This window comes from Dermacentor variabilis, chromosome 7 (genome assembly GCF_050947875.1).
Source record: "Dermacentor variabilis isolate Ectoservices chromosome 7, ASM5094787v1, whole genome shotgun sequence".
Lineage (NCBI taxonomy): Eukaryota > Metazoa > Arthropoda > Arachnida > Ixodida > Ixodidae > Dermacentor > Dermacentor variabilis.
In genome coordinates, this window is record NC_134574.1 from 15,548,032 (window position 1) to 15,567,424 (window position 19,393).

Sequence of the window (19,393 nt, forward strand, 5' to 3'; positions counted from 1 at the left end):
ATACAGGCATTCAATACCACTAACGAGAGGGTGGCAGGTCTTGCATGAAGCTTAATAAGAGGTACAAATTGAAGGTCGTACAGGTCTACGTGCCTACATCTAGTCATGATGACCAGGAAGTCGAAAGCTTCTATGATGCTGTGGAAAGGGCGATGGGTAAAGTCAAAACAAAATACACTATACTGATAGGTGACTTCAATGCCAGGGTAGGCAAGAAGCAGGCTGGAGACAAGTCAGTGGGGAAATATGGCATAGGTTATAGGAATAGCAGGGGAGAATTAATAGTAGAGTTTGCAGAAAGGAATAATTTGCGGATAGTGAATACCTTCTTCCGCAAGCGGGATAACCGAAAGTGGATGTGGAGAAACCAGAATTGCGTGACATGAAATGAAATAGACTTCATACTCTCTGCTAACCCTGGCATCATACATGATGTGGACGTGCTCGGCAAGGTGCGCTGCAGTGACCACAGGATGGTAAGAACTCGAATTAGCCTAGACTTGAAGAGGGAACGAAAGAAACTGGTACATAAGAAGCCGATCAGTGAGTTCGCGGTAAGAGAAAAAATAGAGGAATTCCAGATCAAGCTACAGAACAGGTACTCGGCCTTAACTCAGGAAGAGGACCTTAGTGTTGAAGATATGAACGACAATCTTATGGGCATCATAAAGGAGTGTGCAATAGAAGTCGGTGGTAATTCCGTTAAACAGGGTGCCAGTAAGCTATCGCAGGAGACGAAAGATCTGATCAAGAAACGCCAATGTATGAGAGCCTCTAACCCTACAGCTAGAATAGAACTGGCAGAACTTTCCAAGTTAATCAACAAGCGTAAGATAGCTGACATAAGGTAGTATAATATGGATAGAATTGAGCATGCTCTCAGGAACGGAAGAAGCCTAAAAGCAGTGAAGACGAAACTACGAATAGGCAAGAATCAGATGTATGCGTTAAGAGACAAAGCCGGCAATATCATTTCTAACATGGATTGGATAGTTCAACAGGCTGAGGAGTTGCATAGAGATTTATACAGTACCAGTGGCCCCACGACGATAATGGAAAAGGGAATAGTCTAGAGGAATTTGACATCCCACAAGTAATACCGGAACTAAAAAAAAAGCCTTGGGAGCTATGCAAAGGGGGAAGGCAGCTGGGGAGGATCAGGTAACAGCAGATTTGTTGAAGGATGGTGGGCAGATTGTTCTAGAAAAACTGGCCACCTGTATATGCAATGCAATGCCTCATGACCTCGAGCGTACCAGAATCTTGGAAGAACGCCAACATAATCTTAATCTATAAGAAAGGGGATGCCAAAGACTTGAAAAATTAGACCAATCAGCTTACTGTCCGTTGCCTACAAAGTATTTACTAAGGTAATCGCAAACAGAATCAGGAACACCTTAGACTTCTGTCAACCAAAGGACCAGGCAGGATTTCGTAAAGACTACTCAACAACAGACAATATTCATACTATCAATCAGGTGATAGGGAAATGTGCAGAATATAACCAACCCTTATATATAGCTTTCATTCATTACTAGAATGCGTTTGATTCAGTCGAGACCTCAGCAGTCATGGAGGCATTACGGAATCAGGGTGTAGACGAGCCATATGTAAAAATATTGAAAGGTACCTATAGCAGTTCCACACACAGCCACCGTAGTCCTCCACAAAGAAAGCAACAAAATCCCAATAAAGAAAGGCGTCAGGCAGGGAGATACGATCTCTCCAATGCTATTCACAGCATGTTTACAGGAGGTATTCAGAAACCTGGATTGGGAAGAATTGGGGTTAAGAGTTAATGGAGAATACCTTAGTAACTTGTGATTCGCTGATGATATTGCCTTGCTTAGTAACTAAGGGGACCAATTTCAATGCATGCTCACTGACCTGGAGAGGCAAAGCAGAAGAGTGGGTCTAGAAATTAATCTACAGAAAACTAAAGTAATGTTTAACAGTCTCAGAAGAGAACAGCAATTTACGATGGGCAGCGAGGCACTGGAAGTCGTAAGGGAATACATCTACTTAGGGCAGGTAGTGACGGCAGATCCGCATCATGAGACTGAAATAATCAGAAGAATAAGAATGGGCTAGGGTGCATTTGGCAGGCATTCTCTGATCATGAACAGAAGGTTGCCATTATCCTTCAAGTGAAAAGTGTATAACAGCTGTCTTACCAGTAATCACCTACAGGGCAGAAACCTGGAGGCTTACGAAAAGGGTTCTACTTAAATTGAGGACAATGCAATGAGCTATGGAAAGAAGAATTATGGGTGTAAGGTTAAGGGATAAGAAGGGAACAAAGGCGAGTTAATGACATCTTAGTTGAAATCTAGAAAATAAATGGACATGGGCAGGGCACGTAATAAGCAGGGAAGATAACCGATGTTCATTAAGGGTTACAGACTGGATTCCAAGAGAAGGGAAGCATCACAGGGGGCAGCAGAAAGTTAGGTGGGCAGATGAGATTAAGAAGTTTGCAGGAACAACATGGCCACAATTAGCACATGACCGGGGTAGTTGGAGAAGTATGGGAGAGGGCCTTTGCCCTGCAGTGGGCGTAACCAGGCTGATTATGATGATGATGATTATGTTACCGTTACCCCCAAATATTTAGAAGATCCTTTACGGCAACAGCTGATCCCATGATATTGTAGGGGAATTGTAATGGCTCTTTTTTAACACATTATCAACATACAGGCAGTCTGGCTTGAAGTTATGCTCATGCCCCATTCTTGGCTTCAACTGGCAAGACAATGAAGAATTTAATTTTACTTGATCAGCTTGTATTCATATTGTCGTGCATATGGTGCAATCATCTATGAAAAGTCTTAATGTCACTGCGGCTCAATCTAAAGGTGCAAATCATTTACATATATTAAAAGTAAAATAGGACCTAACACACAACCCTGTGGAACCCCTGAAAAGACTTCCAAGCATTCAGCTTCTATTTTGCCCATTTCAAAAGCGCTGCCTGCGGTTGGAAAGGCATGCACTTATCCAGGATACTATTTTGTCTTCAATTCCAATGGCACTAATTTTGTTAATTACCTTCCAATACATTACCTTGTCGAACGCCTTCGAAAAGTGAATGAATATTAAATCAGCTTGAAGACGACAGTTAATCACAGCCGCAAAGTCATGCACTAATTCTAGAAGTTGTGTCACCGTAGAAACTCCTTTGCGAAACCGATGTTGTTTGGAGTACAGTAAGTTGTGTTCATCGAGGTAGGTCATAATTGCTTTATTAATTATATGTTCCATGTGCTTACAGCAAGAGCTGGTTAGTGAAATTGGCCTGTACATGTTAATGCTCAACTTGTTACTGCCTTTGTGGATAGGGATGACTTTTGCACTTAGCCTGTTTACTGGTAGGATAGAGCTTTTCAGAGATGCGCTGAATATTTTGTAGATACAAGGCAGTTGTTCTGCATAGCACCTTCAAAATGTATTAGAAGTATTGTTCGGTCCTGGAGACATTTTGACATCCATTTGCAGCAGCAAGTTAAATATTTCTTGTTCCGTGAACACTACTGATGCCATTGTTATCCCCGAGACTAAGACAAGTTCCTGTTCTATAGGAGCAATAGAGCGAGTGAGAACCGACTGAATATGTGAGTTGAAGGCATTCGCTATTACGCGCGTGTTGTCAGGAATTTCGCCATAATTTTCTAATTCATAGCAGAACTTCCAGGCCTGGATAGGTAGCGCCAAAATTTTTGTGGTTGTTGCGCCATGAAAATTGTCAGCATTGTAGAAAAAATGGTGTTACGCGAGGACGTTATTGCAGCCTTAAGTTCACTGGAGAGTCTGTGAATGTAATCCGAATTACCTCTGTTTCTACACATACACTGTATTTTTCTTCTCATATGAATAATGTTATGCATTATCCATGGTGATTTACATTTTATAAGTTTTACTTTAGTTGGGATAACGTTACTTTCACAGCAAGTGATGCCTTCCTTAAATTTCTGCCATAGGTTGCCTATAGTTTCGTATCTTTCTAGACACTTAGTTGTGTTTCCAAATAATCGATGACACCGTCGTCATCAGGTCTGACATAATTTTTTACAACCATGTGCTTTCCATGCGTGGAGCCCCCAATAGTATTTTTATTGCACCCGACCTTAATTGTTAATGCTAGTAGTTTGTGGTCTGATATGCCATCTTCTACTGTTAGTTCCGATAAGTTATGCGAGACAAATTCAAGGTTCAGTATTGAACTGCTTTGTTTTTGAATACATGTAGGCACCTTCACCAGCTCATTCAATGAAAAGCTAAAGCCAATGCTTAGAAGTAGTTTGCATCTTGAGACCTCCTTGCTAGTAATTTCAAATGTGTTCCAGTCTATAGAAGAAAGATTAAAATCACCTATATGGACCACTTTGCTTCTCTCTTTAACTCTGCCGGATAGGAAGTCGTGAATTTGTGTAATGTACTCATAAAAAGCATTTGGTTTCCTATAGATGCCTCCTATTAGTATTGCTATGTCTTGCCCTGTTATAGTACACCAAACACTTTCATGGTTTGCAATGCATCCCACTGCACAAAAAGACAACTCTGTTTTATTGCAATTGCCACACTGCCCCCACAACTATCGCGATCAGATCGTAAGATCGAGTAAGTTGGAGGGATTAGTTCAGAATCGTGAATACCACAATGTAGCTATGTTTCGTTAATGATGATAATGTCAGGAAAGTACAACAGTATTAGTTGTCTAAATTTCTCAATTTTGCTGACCATGCTGCGTGCATCAAAACATATCAAGGACAGTGAATCTGCCCTTTTACATTGTCACATTTGGGCAGCTTTAGGTTTCCCGGAATCTGCTTGATGGGTTCCTCTGAGCAGTACTCTTGAATTTTTTGTCTCGTCTCACACGTACAACTTGTCATTTACTTCAAGTTTGTTGTAGACAAGGGTAACTTACCTCTATTTTCTTTTCCTGCTTTGCATGACTGCCAAAGCTTATTGCATATAGCATGAATGGGTGCTGGGAAACCCTCCAAAATAGATAAGGAACTGCCTCTCAGTTTGAAACAGTTTCGAAGCACAGACATTTTCTCAGTGAAGCTATAAAGACGCAGAATGAGAGGTCGAACTTTTTTTTTTTTTACCTATAGTACAGTGAACACGCTCGAATGATTGAACATTTACACCTATCTTGCTTTTTAGAAAGTCATTAACGACTACCTGCCTCAGATCAGTAGCTGTTTTGTAAACTCGTTCCATCAGCCTATAAATGACATTATTACGGCGGCTTCTACTTTCTAGCTCATCAAGTTTGTTATTCAGATGTTCCATTTACGTACACACAAGATTAACTTTCTCTTCAAACTTGATCAAGTTTTCACTGTGTTCTTTGAAAGACGCAAACGTGGTTTCAACTTCCGCTAGCCGAGATTGAACATTATAAAATCCGGCTACTGAAGTTTTCTGTGAACGTTTACTTTCCTTAACATGTTCTAATATTTCTTCAATCATGCTCAGGTCTGGGCTTTTGCTCAACGTCACCACCGAGCAACAGAATCAAGCAGATCATCTCAAAGAAATCAAACAAGACAAGATGCACCGGGGCCATGGCAGCACCACTAAACGGACGTTATTACTGCTAACACATTTAACCAATGCCCATTTGTTACTGACCTGTATGAGAAAGAAGTGGTGGTTACTCGTGACGTCTTCGACAGTTCTGCCAAGCCCACTAAAGGGAACACCCGGATGCTGTGGCCTTTTATAAGCATTTGTTGATGTCGCTGTTGTTGCTCGTTAACCGTTGGCTATTCTAAGCGCCCTTCAAGAGGGTAGATGCTGGGGTAGATGCTGTTCACAGATCTTCTCAGAAATACTTTGTTGCCTGTCCAAAGTAGAGAAGTCCTTGTTATTCCTTCGCATCCAGAGTAACCTTTTTCAATTCGGCACATTTTCCTAAATGTTCTTAGACCCCAGTGAATTAACACCACACTGCCCTTTGACAGTGCTTTTGCTTGTCGCATCTTGGCTTTGACAGCAGCTCCTATTTTCTTGAGGTATTCACGATGCCAACCTGTCCACCAAGCTTTCACGAGTTCACATTTACTTTTCCACGCTTCTTCATAGTCTCTGTTGCATGGCCTTGTTTGTCCATCTTGAAGCTGTTGCCGACGGCCTATGATGTGTACAGGCGTCAGTGGAATGGGCTCATTAGGTTTGCCATACACGTATGTTAACGGTCAATTGTTAGGCGCTCCTCTGACTTCTGCTACAATTGCGCGTAGCTCCTCCACTGAAGTTGTTTTTCTCAAGATCATTTTTCGTATCAATGTGTTTAGGCTTCGTATGAGGCACTCGTAAAATCCTCCCCACCATGGGGCACACTCGGTAATTTTTTCCTATTGTATTTGGGGTTTACTGCAGTAATGCTTCAGCCATTCGTGCCCAACAGCTTCAAGCATTCTGTTAATTTCCTTCTCAGCTTTCGTAAAGTTCCTGGCGTTGACTGAGCAGATTATGGTAGGTATACTTTGTCGTGAGGTGAACTGCTGGAAAGCTTGTAAAAAACTGGATGTCGACATGTCGTTGGTCATCTGTCATGTCAAGTGTACTCCTCTCGTTACCACACAGGTAAAAATTATTACATATTGTTTAACAATTCTGTATTTGTTTTTCGCAAAAAGTGTTCCGATGAAGTCAACTCCTGTGAAGTGAAATGGCCCCGATTTGCTGCCCGCCGGGAGAGGAGTGTTACCATATTTACTCGAATCTAACGTGCACCTTTTCTCCAATAAAATGGGTCAAAAAATTGCATACGCGTTAAAATTGAGTAAGACCTTAAATCCGCGTTACCATATTGTGATCGAGATTCGAAACACATCCGCCTCGTATGCACTTCTAGCCTAGCTGCCTTCCTGCATGTGCATACCTCCATGTTGTATGTGTAATCAGGCGTTGGTGTAACCTAGTCTACCACCAGTCTTCCTGTTTCCTGCGTTCATTCAATCAGCATGGAAGTGCCGACTGCGAAGACATGCCGAGTCCATCATGATGCCGTGTTTAAAAGGAAAGTTATCATGTGCCCGGAGACGGACGGAAATCGGGCCGCATCACGGCATTCGGAGTTCCCAAAACTTGCGTGCAGGACTGGCACAAACAGAAGGAGAATATTTTTGCCAGCAAAGCAACAAGGAAGCGTTTCTATGGGCCCAAAGCAGGGCCACTTTGCCAAAATAGAGGAGCTGCTCGTGGAACACATGCAATAGCAGCCAGCAGCACAGCGGCCTGTGAGGACCGATCTGCTCAAAGCGCGGGCACTGCGGTTAGCCCTACAGAAAGGGCTAAGGCAGAGTGACTTCAAAGCGAGCAGGTGCTGGCTATCAAATTTTATGAAAAGAAAAGGCTTTTCTCTTCGAAGGCGGACAGGGATATGCCATTAATTGCTAGAAGAATATAACGAGAAATTGGACTGTTTTCAGCGGTATATTTTGAAGTTGCACCATAGCAACGGCTACAGTCGACTCCCGATAATTCGAAGCCGCTTAATTGGAATTTTCGGTTCATTAGAAGTGAAGTGCTGGTCCCGTCAGTTTTGCGTGTAATCCTACAGAAGAAATCGCTCGATAATTCGAAGTCCTCATCCAGTAATATTGTTTAATTGGAAGTTAATTTTCAGCCGGGATCCTCGAGGTGACCGTCATTCTTTGGTAGAATGTGCAATTTTTCAAGTGTTGCAACAGTTCCGTGCTCCGCGTTGGTGTCATCGCCACCGCAGCCGCCCGCAACGCCATCCTTCTTGGAGCGGCGCGATTATTCATTGCTACGGCTGCCGTGGCCTCCGCGATCAACTCCGGCGGGAGGCGAAGCGGCTCCCGCCGGAGGCCACGCACGGCTGCCGCGCGTGGCCGGAGCTGATCGCGGAGGCCACGCGGGTGCCATACGTGCACGCAGCGCTGCATACTGGCAGTGGCAAGATTGTGAGAGATTAGTCTCGCAGCGTGCACAGCGTATGCTGCGTGAATATCTCGCTGAACACAGGCCGGAAGACATCTTCAATGCAGATGAGACTGCACTCTTCTATCGGCTTCTACCAGAGAAGACCCTGACATTCAAGGACGACGACTGTGCTGGGGGCAAACGCAGCAAGGAGAGAGTGTCGGTGCTGATCGCGGCAAACATGACTGGCACGGAACGATGTCGGTTACTTGCGATCGGGAAAGCCGCGAAGCCGAGATGTTTTAAAGGCGTGAAGACGCTGCCTGTGGACTATGAGGCGAACAAAAAAGCGTGGATGACGGCCGAAATCTTCAAGAGCTGGATAAGCAAATTGGACCGCAAAGTTTGCTGCTTCGAACCGCAAGGTGGTGTTCCTTGTCGATCACTGCAGTGCTCACGTGAATGTGCCAGCCTTGAGTGCAATACGCCTCGCATTTTTGCCTGCAAACACAACGGCTGTTTAGCAGCCAATGGACCAAGGCATCATCAAGAATGTTAAAGTCCTGTACAGGCGGCACCTCCTCGAGCGCATGATTTTGTGTATGGATAGCTCCACAAAGTACGAGGTGAGCCTGCTTAGTGCCATCCACATGTTGGCGCGAGCATGGGATCGTGTGAAGCAAGAAACAATCGCAAACTGCTTCAGGGCTTGCGGTTTTGTGGCAGCTTCTTCGGAGGATGCCTCTGAAATTTCAGCGGAGGAAGCGTCAACAAGCGAGCTTGACGGTACTGGTTTTGGTGATGCTCTCGGGGACGTCAATTTTGAAGATTACATCGCCGTAGACAAGGCGGTCGAAACGTGCGGTGCGCTGACGGATAGCGAAATTGTAGAGATTATTCGGCCCCAGGAAGCGACCCAGGAAAGCGACGATGACGTTAAAGGCGAGCCGCAACCTAAGGCTGCTGATGTAGCTGCGGGCCTGGCTCTTGCAGAGCGCTTCTTTGCCGCTGAAGGTAACGCGGAAGAAGCGTTCCGCCACATCTACAGCCTGCAGAACTTGCTTTCAGCAGCGCGATTCGGCAAGAAGAAGCAAAGCAAGATGACCGACTATTTTTCTTAGAGAAAATACTCAATTTCGCCACAAATAAAGTGCTGTTTTTTGTGTTTTGTGCTTAATTGGAAGTTCGTTTATTTCGAAGTTTTTTGCGGTCCCCGTGAACTTCGTATTAACGGGAGTTGACTGCACCACTTTGGACAGATTGGAAATGCCGATCAGATGCCGCTCTACTTTGACATGCCTGCCACCACAACCGTTGAAAAGAAGAGGGCAAAGCAAGTGTGCATTTTGTCTTGTGGCCACGAAAAAACTAGAGTCACCGCAATGCTTTGTTGCACTGTAGATGGGCACAAGCTGCCCCTGTATCTTATCTTCAGACGGAAGATGCTCCCGAAAGGAATCATGTTTCCGAGTGGCATGATTGTGCGCGCAAATGAAAAAGGTTGGATGACCACGGACTTGGTCGCTGACTGGATTGATAGTATTTGGCGGAAGAGACCCGGCGGCAGTTTGGGTCTGCGTGGGATGCTTGTGCTCGACGCGTTCAGGTGCCATCTTCACCAGTGCATCAAGGACAACTGGCTGCATGCAACACCGACCTTGTCGAGATATCTGGCAGCATGACATCGCAGCTCTAGCCGCTCGGTGTTTGTTTGAACAAACCAGTGAAAGATAGAATTCAGGCACTCTGCACCGAATGGCTTGTCATTGGCTGCCACGAATTCATCCCCACCAATAAAATGAAGTGCTCCTCGCTGGAGGACTTTGCTGGATGGGTGAAAGATGCATGGTGCATGATCCCGTCTGCGATGGTCAACAAGGCTTTTAAAAAGTGCGGAATTTCAAATGCCATAGACGGCACCAAGGATGAAATGCTTTGGTCTGTTGATAGAGATAAGGAGTTGTCTGACAGTGATGAGTGATATCTACTGCCCCACACGACTCGTACCGGCGCAGTGAAAATCTTGGCGGCAAGGTGTTCTGGTTCTATTTGTGTTTTTATTCATCATAACTTTAGTGTATTGGGAATAAATCTGTTTTTTCCAAATGAGAGAAAACAACATTTCTATACGAAAGGATGAAGTGCGCAGTATTGTACTTTTTTTTTTTCTGGTCATGGAAAATGAGTGCGCGTTACAATCGAGGGTGAGTTGCAATCGAGTAAATGTGGTAATTTGAGTGGCCGGTCTTGCGTTATGCCTCTTGAAGACTATTCATTTGTTTAAAACTCTTTTTACAGAAGTGTAATGGCTTGGGCTAGTTGATTACAACTTATGATCAATGTCATCTGCGCGCCGCTTGGAACGAGAACTGGGGTACAACAGACACAAGCGCGAACTTTCAACTGGTTTTAATAGTAGCAAGTATGTAAACCTACCTACATAAATGTGACATAACTTGAATGACATCATAAAATATGCATGTGAAATCAACAAGATGGACTTGCACACATGCGTTCACAATAGCAGGATAAATTGTAAATAATAATAAGTGTCATACCCAAGGCACACATGTTGATGGCCTACGCATTTATCGCTCCTCTTTCGCGAACTCCGGCCCCGTTAAGGTAACCGATTTTCTTGCGTGATGGTCCCAATGAAGCCACACTGACGCAGTTTTTCCCAAGGTGATGCATTTTTGCCACTTCAGTTATCTCACATGTAGTCTGATTATTGTGCTTGGCTACACCCTTGCAGTTGGTGAACGACGGCTTACAACCACAATCCCAACAGTGTAAACCCAAGTGCCCTTGCACCGTCCTGTGTACATTAAAGGAATGAATTTGAAAAATTTTTGCACTAGAACATTCCCTAGAGGGCACGTAACCACTTCCAGCATATAGCAATTTGCTATGCAGCCAGGTGAGGGGCCCTTTAAGCAGTGCTTCTTACTAGTGAAGAGGTTGCACTGTATCATGATTTGTGATTGAGAACAAAGTAAAATGTGTAATGATGAAGACAGCCCAGGCATTGCTGCAGCCACATGGCTCCCGAAGTGAGGAAGACAAAGACCAAAGGATTGCTGCCTTCCTCACGCTGGCACTTGGTGGGAACTGCACTGTTCCCGATGTGACTGGGCTTCTCGTTAACCATCAATAAACCCTGTAGCAAATGCAATAAAAAGGCCTATCAGTCTATAAGAGGTCAATGTTTGTTATAAGAAACAAGTTTTGAGCAGACTACAAGAACAAAAGCACGTTTGAAGTGGTATAACTTAAAGTAGATAAAATTAAATTTGGTCTTTTCCCTTTACTAAATCTTTTCTTGTTGCCTTGTACTATTATAAATAAATGATAGGTGAGAAGGCTAGGGCTACGTAAGAAGCATTCTTTCCTTTGCAGTTTGCCCACTTTGTGCTTAGCTGATCAAATTAGTGATATGAAATGCTGTTTGTTCGTTATTACTTGTACAGGTCTGCTTTTTGCATTTCCAAAATAGCACATGCATCTAATACTTTATATCTCCAAAAGCTTTGCTCACCTGAACGGCGGGAAACTCTGATATTGAAATGAGTACTGAACAAAACAGCACACTTTGTCGTGCCTAAACCATTCGGTTGCTCCACTCACACTTGTGAGAACATTCCACAAGCTGTGCTGATAATGTGGGCACGGCCTCACACAATCGTGCCATAAATCTGCTTGCAAGTAACGAATATCCCACAAAGATGCTTCACCAGTGCTGCCACCATTACTGCCATTATTCTGATTCTTTGCATCTTACCCATTATGCCATCAAAAAACCTGCAATGTGTCTTGGTCGGCTGCTTCCGTTTCGGTTTTGTCTCACAAACGGTTTCCGATTGCTGTGCTCACAAAAGCTGTTGTTTCTCACCTCTCAGAGGGCGACCACTAGATGCTCACTCGTTTATTGCTCACAGGGGTGCAATTACATCAGAGGCAGGCGCTGGTATTACAAACAATGCCGTCATATACAAACAATGCTGTAATGCCTGCATTTCTTTTGTTGGGACTAACGAAAACTGATTGCCCCTTGTTGGCAATGGAATGAAAGATTACTGCAAGCTCCTGACGGGTGCACAACCACGCAATTTTCTTGCATGCACTCAGATCCACGGTTCGATTACACTATGGACGTGCATGCCAATTGTTCTGCAAGCGAGTTGAGCGGCGTCTCCTCCGATACGGACTACTGCCCAAGTCTCAGATTGGAATATTCCAGTTTATCTACCTTTTTATTCTTATAAGTACTTATGCAAGCCCATCTTGAGCCTTGAATAAACAATGCACGTATACTTAGGGAAAATATTTTTTGTCAATATGGCCATGCTAAAAAAATTATGGTAAATTCTTTTCGAGGTACGTCCCTGTGAAGGTTTTAAATCTGCAATAAAAAAAAACGCGACCCTGGAGGGTCACATCTGACAAAAAATATTGACCTCACGATGGTTGAGCCAACTATCTGCAGTAAATTAAAAATTACGCCATTCAATCCACTATTTAGTTGTGAAACTTGGCCTGTAACTTGATGACTAACATGCCACATTACATGCACTTAAGATGGCATGCCAACAGACAATGACTTAGTGTAAGAAGGACATTTTGTACATGCATACAAACACTGCCAGTAAGTGAAGCACCAATTGAGCATTTGACTCACTCCTTGAGCTGAGAGCCATCGTGCTGCCTTGATGGCACACTCGGCTTGGATGGCTGCCACGGGCGAGTACTTGGCATAGTGGATGCAGCTCTCGCGCAGCTGCTCCGAGCCCTCATCCACTACTGCTCCACTGCGCCTGCCATCCTCAGGGCTGCCATCTCCTGCAACAGCAGCTAAAACAGCAGGTCATTGGCGTAAACATCCACTTTGTGTGCGTCATCACTCATGACAACATCAACATTGAAATCAGTGCTATTTGCAATTCCCCGTTTATGACCTGCACAGCACTGGAAAATGTTAAACCACAGCAACTCAAAATATCTCAATGCTGATGAGTGGACTTGTTTATTTTTTTCGAGTGAGCGCTTTTCATGGACTAACCAATGTTATGGCTTAGCGCAAGACACACCTGCATGTATCGGAAGATTCTGGAATGTTATAGATGGTTTTATCTGCTGTCGTCGCCAATCTTTGTGTAATCTGATTGCATGTACGCACGACGCGAATGGTGTAGAACTTTCTGGAAGACACGCTGGCTTCAGCGATTACTCTGGAACATTCGATGGCTCATGTATAAAAGCTGACACGCTTGACCCGCTGATCAGATTTCGATGATCACCAACCGTGTTCACCGCTGCTGCTGTGTTTTGAGTGTAACTTGTTTTGTGGGCACAAGTTCACCCAATAAAAATTTAGTTTTGCCATTCACAGCTTTACAGCTGTATTATTCACTGTCACTACTATGTGACATCTGGTGGAGGTGCTAGTGCATTCTAGTACCAAACGCCCCTGCAAAGCCGTGATTCAAGCCAGAGCCATGAGAACAACACCAACGTCGCCATGGACCAGCGAGCTAGCCACAGGCTGTAAGGACTACGCCCGGAGCACGGACTTTTGCCTGAAAAGACCAGTTAGTGCATGGCCACGACAGCAGCTATAATGACAGCTCCAGTGTCGCCAACACCAATCCTGCTGCAGCAGTCCAGGGAGCCACCGACGTTCTGCGGTTCCACATTTGAAGAACCGGGAAGCTGGCTGGAGACGTACGAGAGGGTTGCTACATTTTACAGCTGGAACAGCGAAGACAAGCTGCGACATGTCTATTTCACATTGGAAGATGCCACCAGGACGTGGTTCGAGAATCGAGAAGTCACCTTAATGACTTGGGACGTGTTCCGAAATAGCATCCTGCAGACATTCGCAAGCGTCGTGCGCAAAGAGCGCTCCCAAGCTCTACTAGAAACCCAAGTACAGCTGCCCAATGAGACCACGGCGATCTTCACGGAGGAGATGGCCCATCTTTCCCGGCATGTTGACCCGGAAATGGAGTAAAAAAAGCCGCTTTCTGATGCGGGCCATCAAGCAAGAACTTTTCACTGGGCTGGTCCGCAACCCACCGAAGACCGTAGCTGAGTTTTCTACAGTTTAAAAAAAACTATGAAAATGTGCACTAGGCAATATAAGCACCAAGTGTGCTCGCTGCAGTGCTCCATCTAAGGACTGGGTTCCAACGATCTTCAAGAGACCATCAGAGCCATTGTGCGCGAAGAACTGCGCAAGATTTTGCCTTCGTCGCAGCTTAAAGTGGCCTCAATCGCCGACATCGACAAAGAAGAGGTTCAGTGACCGCTTGGAGTTCCTGGGGTGCAACCACAATTATCGCAGCCAAAGCAGGAAGCGATGACCTAGGCCGCTGCCGCCCACTGTCAAGGTCCCCCTCCACGACCACGCCAGTGCCCTGTAACGCCGCAATTCCGTCACCCACCGCCACCAGCCCGCCCACCCATTGCCCAGCGCAGTTACGCGAGGAACACGGACATTTGGTAAACACCCGACCACCGCCTGCTCTGCTATCAATGCAGAGAAGCCGGCCATGTGTACTGCCGATGCCCATACCGTGACTTGGGACTGAAGGTTTGCCGTCAACGCGCCGCATCCACAGCTTGAGGAGCACCCACGTGACATCGCCAATAACCTCGCCGCCACTTAGTGGAGCCCTCGACGACTATCTGGTTCGCCGTCACCAGGCCTGCACCTGTCGCTGCAGTGCTATCCATACACTGGCCCAGCCCGGGGGCTAGTTCTTCAGCCCATATCCAGAAAACTCAAAGCAGCACCCGAGGGAGGTGCAGCTGCTGTTTGTCGAAGTGACGAAGATCTTCCGCCACCAACGAAGACGCCGAAGAGACTATCTTTACAACATAACACGCTGCCATCCCGACGAAGCCTGGAAGCAAAGAATGCACCGACTAAAGACCTGATGACACGACGTACCAGGCACACATCAACGTGATGCAGCCACAATAGATGCCAAGACCGAACTGCAACGCGGGACAAAGAACCACTGACCTCGACGTGATTATCGATGGCCACGCAGTCACCGCTTTAGTGGACACAGGAGCTGACCATTACATCATCAGTGGATTATTTGCCACACACAAGACTACATGGGAAGGCCCTCAAATCCAGACAGCTGGAGGACACCTAATAATGCCAACTGGAATCTGCACCACAAGACTTATGGCTCATGACCGGACCAACCCTGCCACCTTCGTTATCCTCCAACAGTGCTCACGAGATGTCATTCTCGGCATGGACTTCCTGAACAAACAACGCAATCATCGACCTGAAGTCGAAGTCGATAATGTTGTCGGAAGACCAAGCGACAACGCCGGATAATTGACGTAGTCGCCACGCCTTCAGTATGCTCAATGATCAAGTGAGCATCCCGCTTTGTTCCAGCATTGTTATTTCCGTTGGCACCAAAACACGCTAGTTGAACTAGCCTGCTTTGAAGCAGCCTAGTTTGGGCAACCACAATAGTAACCTTCCAAAGACAATGCATAATGCCATCACAAATGTTCCGAACTATACCTCAACCCATTACATATGCCTACTGTATAATATTATGCCTGAACATAATACCTTTGCATATAGGTTTGCATATCTGCATAAAAACACTACTGATAGAAATAACCCATTTTTGCATTGTATTGTCAAACTTATGCCACATCATACAAAATGCACACACAAAACACTTCTATCATACCTCAATGTAGGACAAACTACGAACTCCAAGTGCTAAAATATGTACTTCCAGACTGCTCTAACAAGGAGTTCCTATCAGTGCATACATCCTGTACTATTTCTTACAATTAGAAAGCTTTACGTGGATTAAAATTTGGCTTCCTTGTTTTTATAGGTTTTGTTTTATTTTGGGATTGTATTATGTTTGTTATGCCAAAAATATTAATATATTACGTTACTTTAGTCTGTTTTTGTTTTTGTTAGTGATTACACTGTATTATTGTCACCAGTGCCGAGTTGCCAGGTTGGCGAGGCCTGTCAAGTGCTCGTGAAGACTGTTTTTTCTCGTCAACCCCATTTGTTGTACATGCCCTGTACAAAAAGCTGAAATGAAGCATTCATTTATTCATGTGTGCCACTCTGTCTGTGCCACTCTGTCTCCAATGAACCTGTTCTATGCCAACTTGGGTCACTGGGCATGCACCACTCGGTGTGGGCCTCCGTTCAATGAACGTCTTTGACTTTAACTTGAGTAACTAGGTATGTGCCACTGGGAATGCGCCGCTAGACAATGACGAAAAAGATCCCGCAAGTTTCTCTGATGCTGAGTGGAATCTAACATACGTCACAAGCATTCCTCAAGGATCGCAGCCAGATGCATTAGCAGGCTGCGTCGCAAATGCACTGGGTATGCACTGCTTTTCAATGACCGCCTTTCACGCCAACACTTTAGCGAGCTGCCCCATGAATTCACTGCGTATGTACTCCTCTTCAATGAAGCTCTCATCAACTTGGGTAACTGAGTATGTGCCACTGAGCGTGCGGCAAGCGAGGAAATCATTCTCAGCATTACGAGGCACCGGCGTGCAAAGCTTCTTGTCTGAGAGGCCATGTGCAGACATCTCGGCATTGCCACTAGATGGTGCAGCATGTACAAAATGAACATATGCATGTGTAGCATACCTGAGTAACTCAAGCAGACTAGGTGATTATTTGTCGCTGCCCCGTTTCAAAGGGGATGCCAATAAATCATCGTCATTGTCATCTAAGCACGAGAAAGCCTGGTTGCCGCATGAAACGTGTCCTGCACCGGCACGCCATGCATTTCAGATCACACGGCGGCAACAGTGCTAGATGTAACTGAGCTTGTTAGCCAAGTGTTCTTAGGGACGAGCGAAAGAGGAGTCTGCTGCAGTAAATACCTCATAAATTACCCGTTTTGACAATGGCAGTACATTGGGTTGCTATATTGATTCAATGGTACTGCATTACCAATGACAGTCATGGCGAAATGGGTTCTGCCGCAATATTTAAGGAAGAAAGCATACAATGTTAGGACATTGCAAATGAACACAACCTATAATGCATATCACATGGCACCAAAATTCGCAAAAGTACCCGTCTTGGGAAGACAACCAAGGGAAGCAGACATGTAAATGCACACCATACATGATAATAAAAATTCACTCAATACAAGAAAAACACAGACAATGCAAACAACCACGTACCCCCTTGGACATCACGGATGGGTGGCTCATTTGCTCTGAGCCCGAGTCGAGATGGCTCTTGGGCGGTCATGGAAGTAAGGATTGCGCATTGCACGTGCGCTGCAAGAACACTAGGAATTCCCCCCTATGAGGATACTAAAGGACCTAGGAAACATGAAAAAGATTTTTGGCATAAATAAACAAATTCTTATGATGGTCATTACCATAGTGAACATGACGTGCGTACTGCACATTTAGGCTACTGGAAATGTATGGTACAAGAAATGTAAGGTGCCCCCCCTGTGAGGATACTATAGAACCAAGTTAAGATACAAGAGTGCTTTCTTTTTGTCACAAAAGACGTATTCGTATAGTGGTTATTCACCGTAGAGAAACTTGGCGAGATGTGTGCATTGCACGTTTAATCTGCAAAAAATCCCCCCCCCCCTTTGAAGGATACTACTTGTATACTATTTACCTAACAAACATGAAAGGATAGACATTTTTGGTGTAAGAGCCGAATTCGCATGGGAGGGTTGAAACCTCTGTAGAAAGTAAACCAAGGCAGTAAAGCTACTCGGAAATATAATCCTTAAACTGTGCCGGGGGTTGTCTATAACGTGTAGACCTACGAAGAAATGATCTTGGTTGTGGAGTAGGACGAGAAGAACTATTACTCGTAAATGAACTGGAATGTGTGTCTGTGTCTCGAGTTCCTTCAGGAGCCCTGTCTTGGGATGAAGTTTCGGATGGAAGCTCAGGAGATTTTTCTGCATGGGATGAACCCGGTCATGGGAGTGAGAAGGTCGTAATGAGGTGGGTACAGCAGGAAAGCCGGTACCAGTAGGAATGAAGACAGTAGCACCAGCGAGAGAACGCAACAGTTCATCAGCCCTCGGTAGTAGAAAGGAGCTGATCATGATAGCCTTGTTGGTTACCCTGGGAATGCCACAAAGTCGAATGGAATTGTCTTTCTTCCGAATCACGACGAGCAGAGAAATCCACTCGGAAACTGACACTCGTTCAATGATATCAGCTGATTCCAACCAATGCAGTTAGGCGGAGACTTGCTCACGGAGAACCAGAGGTAGAGGACAGAGTTTCACTGAGACTGGTTGCACTGAAGCTCAAAGACGAACGTTGTGGTTGAAGCTCTTAACAAGTCCCAATTGTCCTTACAACAGACGAACGAACTCTGTTGGAGCATTGTGCAGTAGAGATGAAAGCTGAATGCCTGGGTCAGCTGAAATTCCCAATACTTGTTGACGTGTGAGTGAAGACCGTTCAATGTCAATGCCCAAAGCTTGAATGGCGTCAAGGCCCAGAAAAGAAGTGTCTTGGTTCGCGACGTGAAATGTCACTACTGCAGCCTTGTTGCGGTACTTTATGAGCATGGAAAAATATCCTGAATGCAAACACTTAGCGCCCACAAGCTCAGCCTCAGTGTCTTCATGCTTGGGCATCTGATAATGCTTACGTTTTAGCCATTCATTGATATGCCTAGGATCAATGCATACACATAGTGTGCCATACTTTTTACGTACAATACGAATTTTGATTCCACCTAATTCGATTGGATAATGGCACATCAAAAATCTGCATCTTTGGCATGCCCTTTGGTCGCTACCGCTTTCTGAGGCTGCCCTTCAGTATCGCCTTGGCTCCTGAGATGCTTCAAAAGAACTGAGCGAGATTCTTGACAGGGCTCCGGGGGTGTGTGTCTATGTAGATGGCGTCCTTATTTGGGTTGTTACTATTGAATATGACACACACGTTTTCGAAATGCACTGCAACTGGCAAAAAATGCTAGCTTGATGTTCAACACAAGCAAGTACAAGTTTGGGCTAACTGAAGTTGACTTTTTGGGGGACATATCAGCTGAGACGAAATAAGACCAAATGCCACACTGAGCACATCCCTTGCCGAAATGTTGCAGCCAGCGGGCAAAGCTGCAGTGCACAGAAGGTTAGCCGTTGCCGATTACTTTGGGAAATACATTCCAAACCTAGCAGAAAAGACCACGCTTTTGCGCAGTCTCATCAAAAAAGACACCAAGTTTGAATGGTCAGCCAACAACACGAACGATCTGCACATGGCTCAGCAGCGCACCTTTTTTGGCTGTTTTCGATGCTGACAAGGAAACTAAAATTTCTTCCGACGCTTCTAAAAATGAACTAGGTGCTACACTTATACAGCTTCGTGGTGATAGCTGGCGACCTGTTGCATATTCATTAAGCGCAATGAACGTGACTGAGCAAAGATATTTGCCAATTGAGAAAGAGGCAATGGGCATAAC

The 19,393-nt window shown here is 45.0% G+C and overlaps 1 protein-coding gene across 7 annotated transcripts in view; it reads right to left on the reverse strand.

Moving 5' to 3' along the window:
- The window catches only part of brun (trafficking protein particle complex subunit brun), a 747,330-nt gene that overhangs the window by 566,653 nt on the left and 161,284 nt on the right, over positions 1 to 19,393 (reverse strand). For all 7 annotated transcript variants that reach the window (XR_012829487.1, XM_075698272.1, XM_075698271.1 and 4 more), the window contains exon 6: positions 12,584 to 12,756. Coding sequence is in view for 6 of the 7 variants with exons in the window: in XM_075698272.1 (XP_075554387.1) it covers positions 12,584 to 12,756 (173 nt within the window). In the remaining variant the exon portion in view is untranslated. The remainder of the gene's footprint in view (positions 1 to 12,583; positions 12,757 to 19,393) is intronic.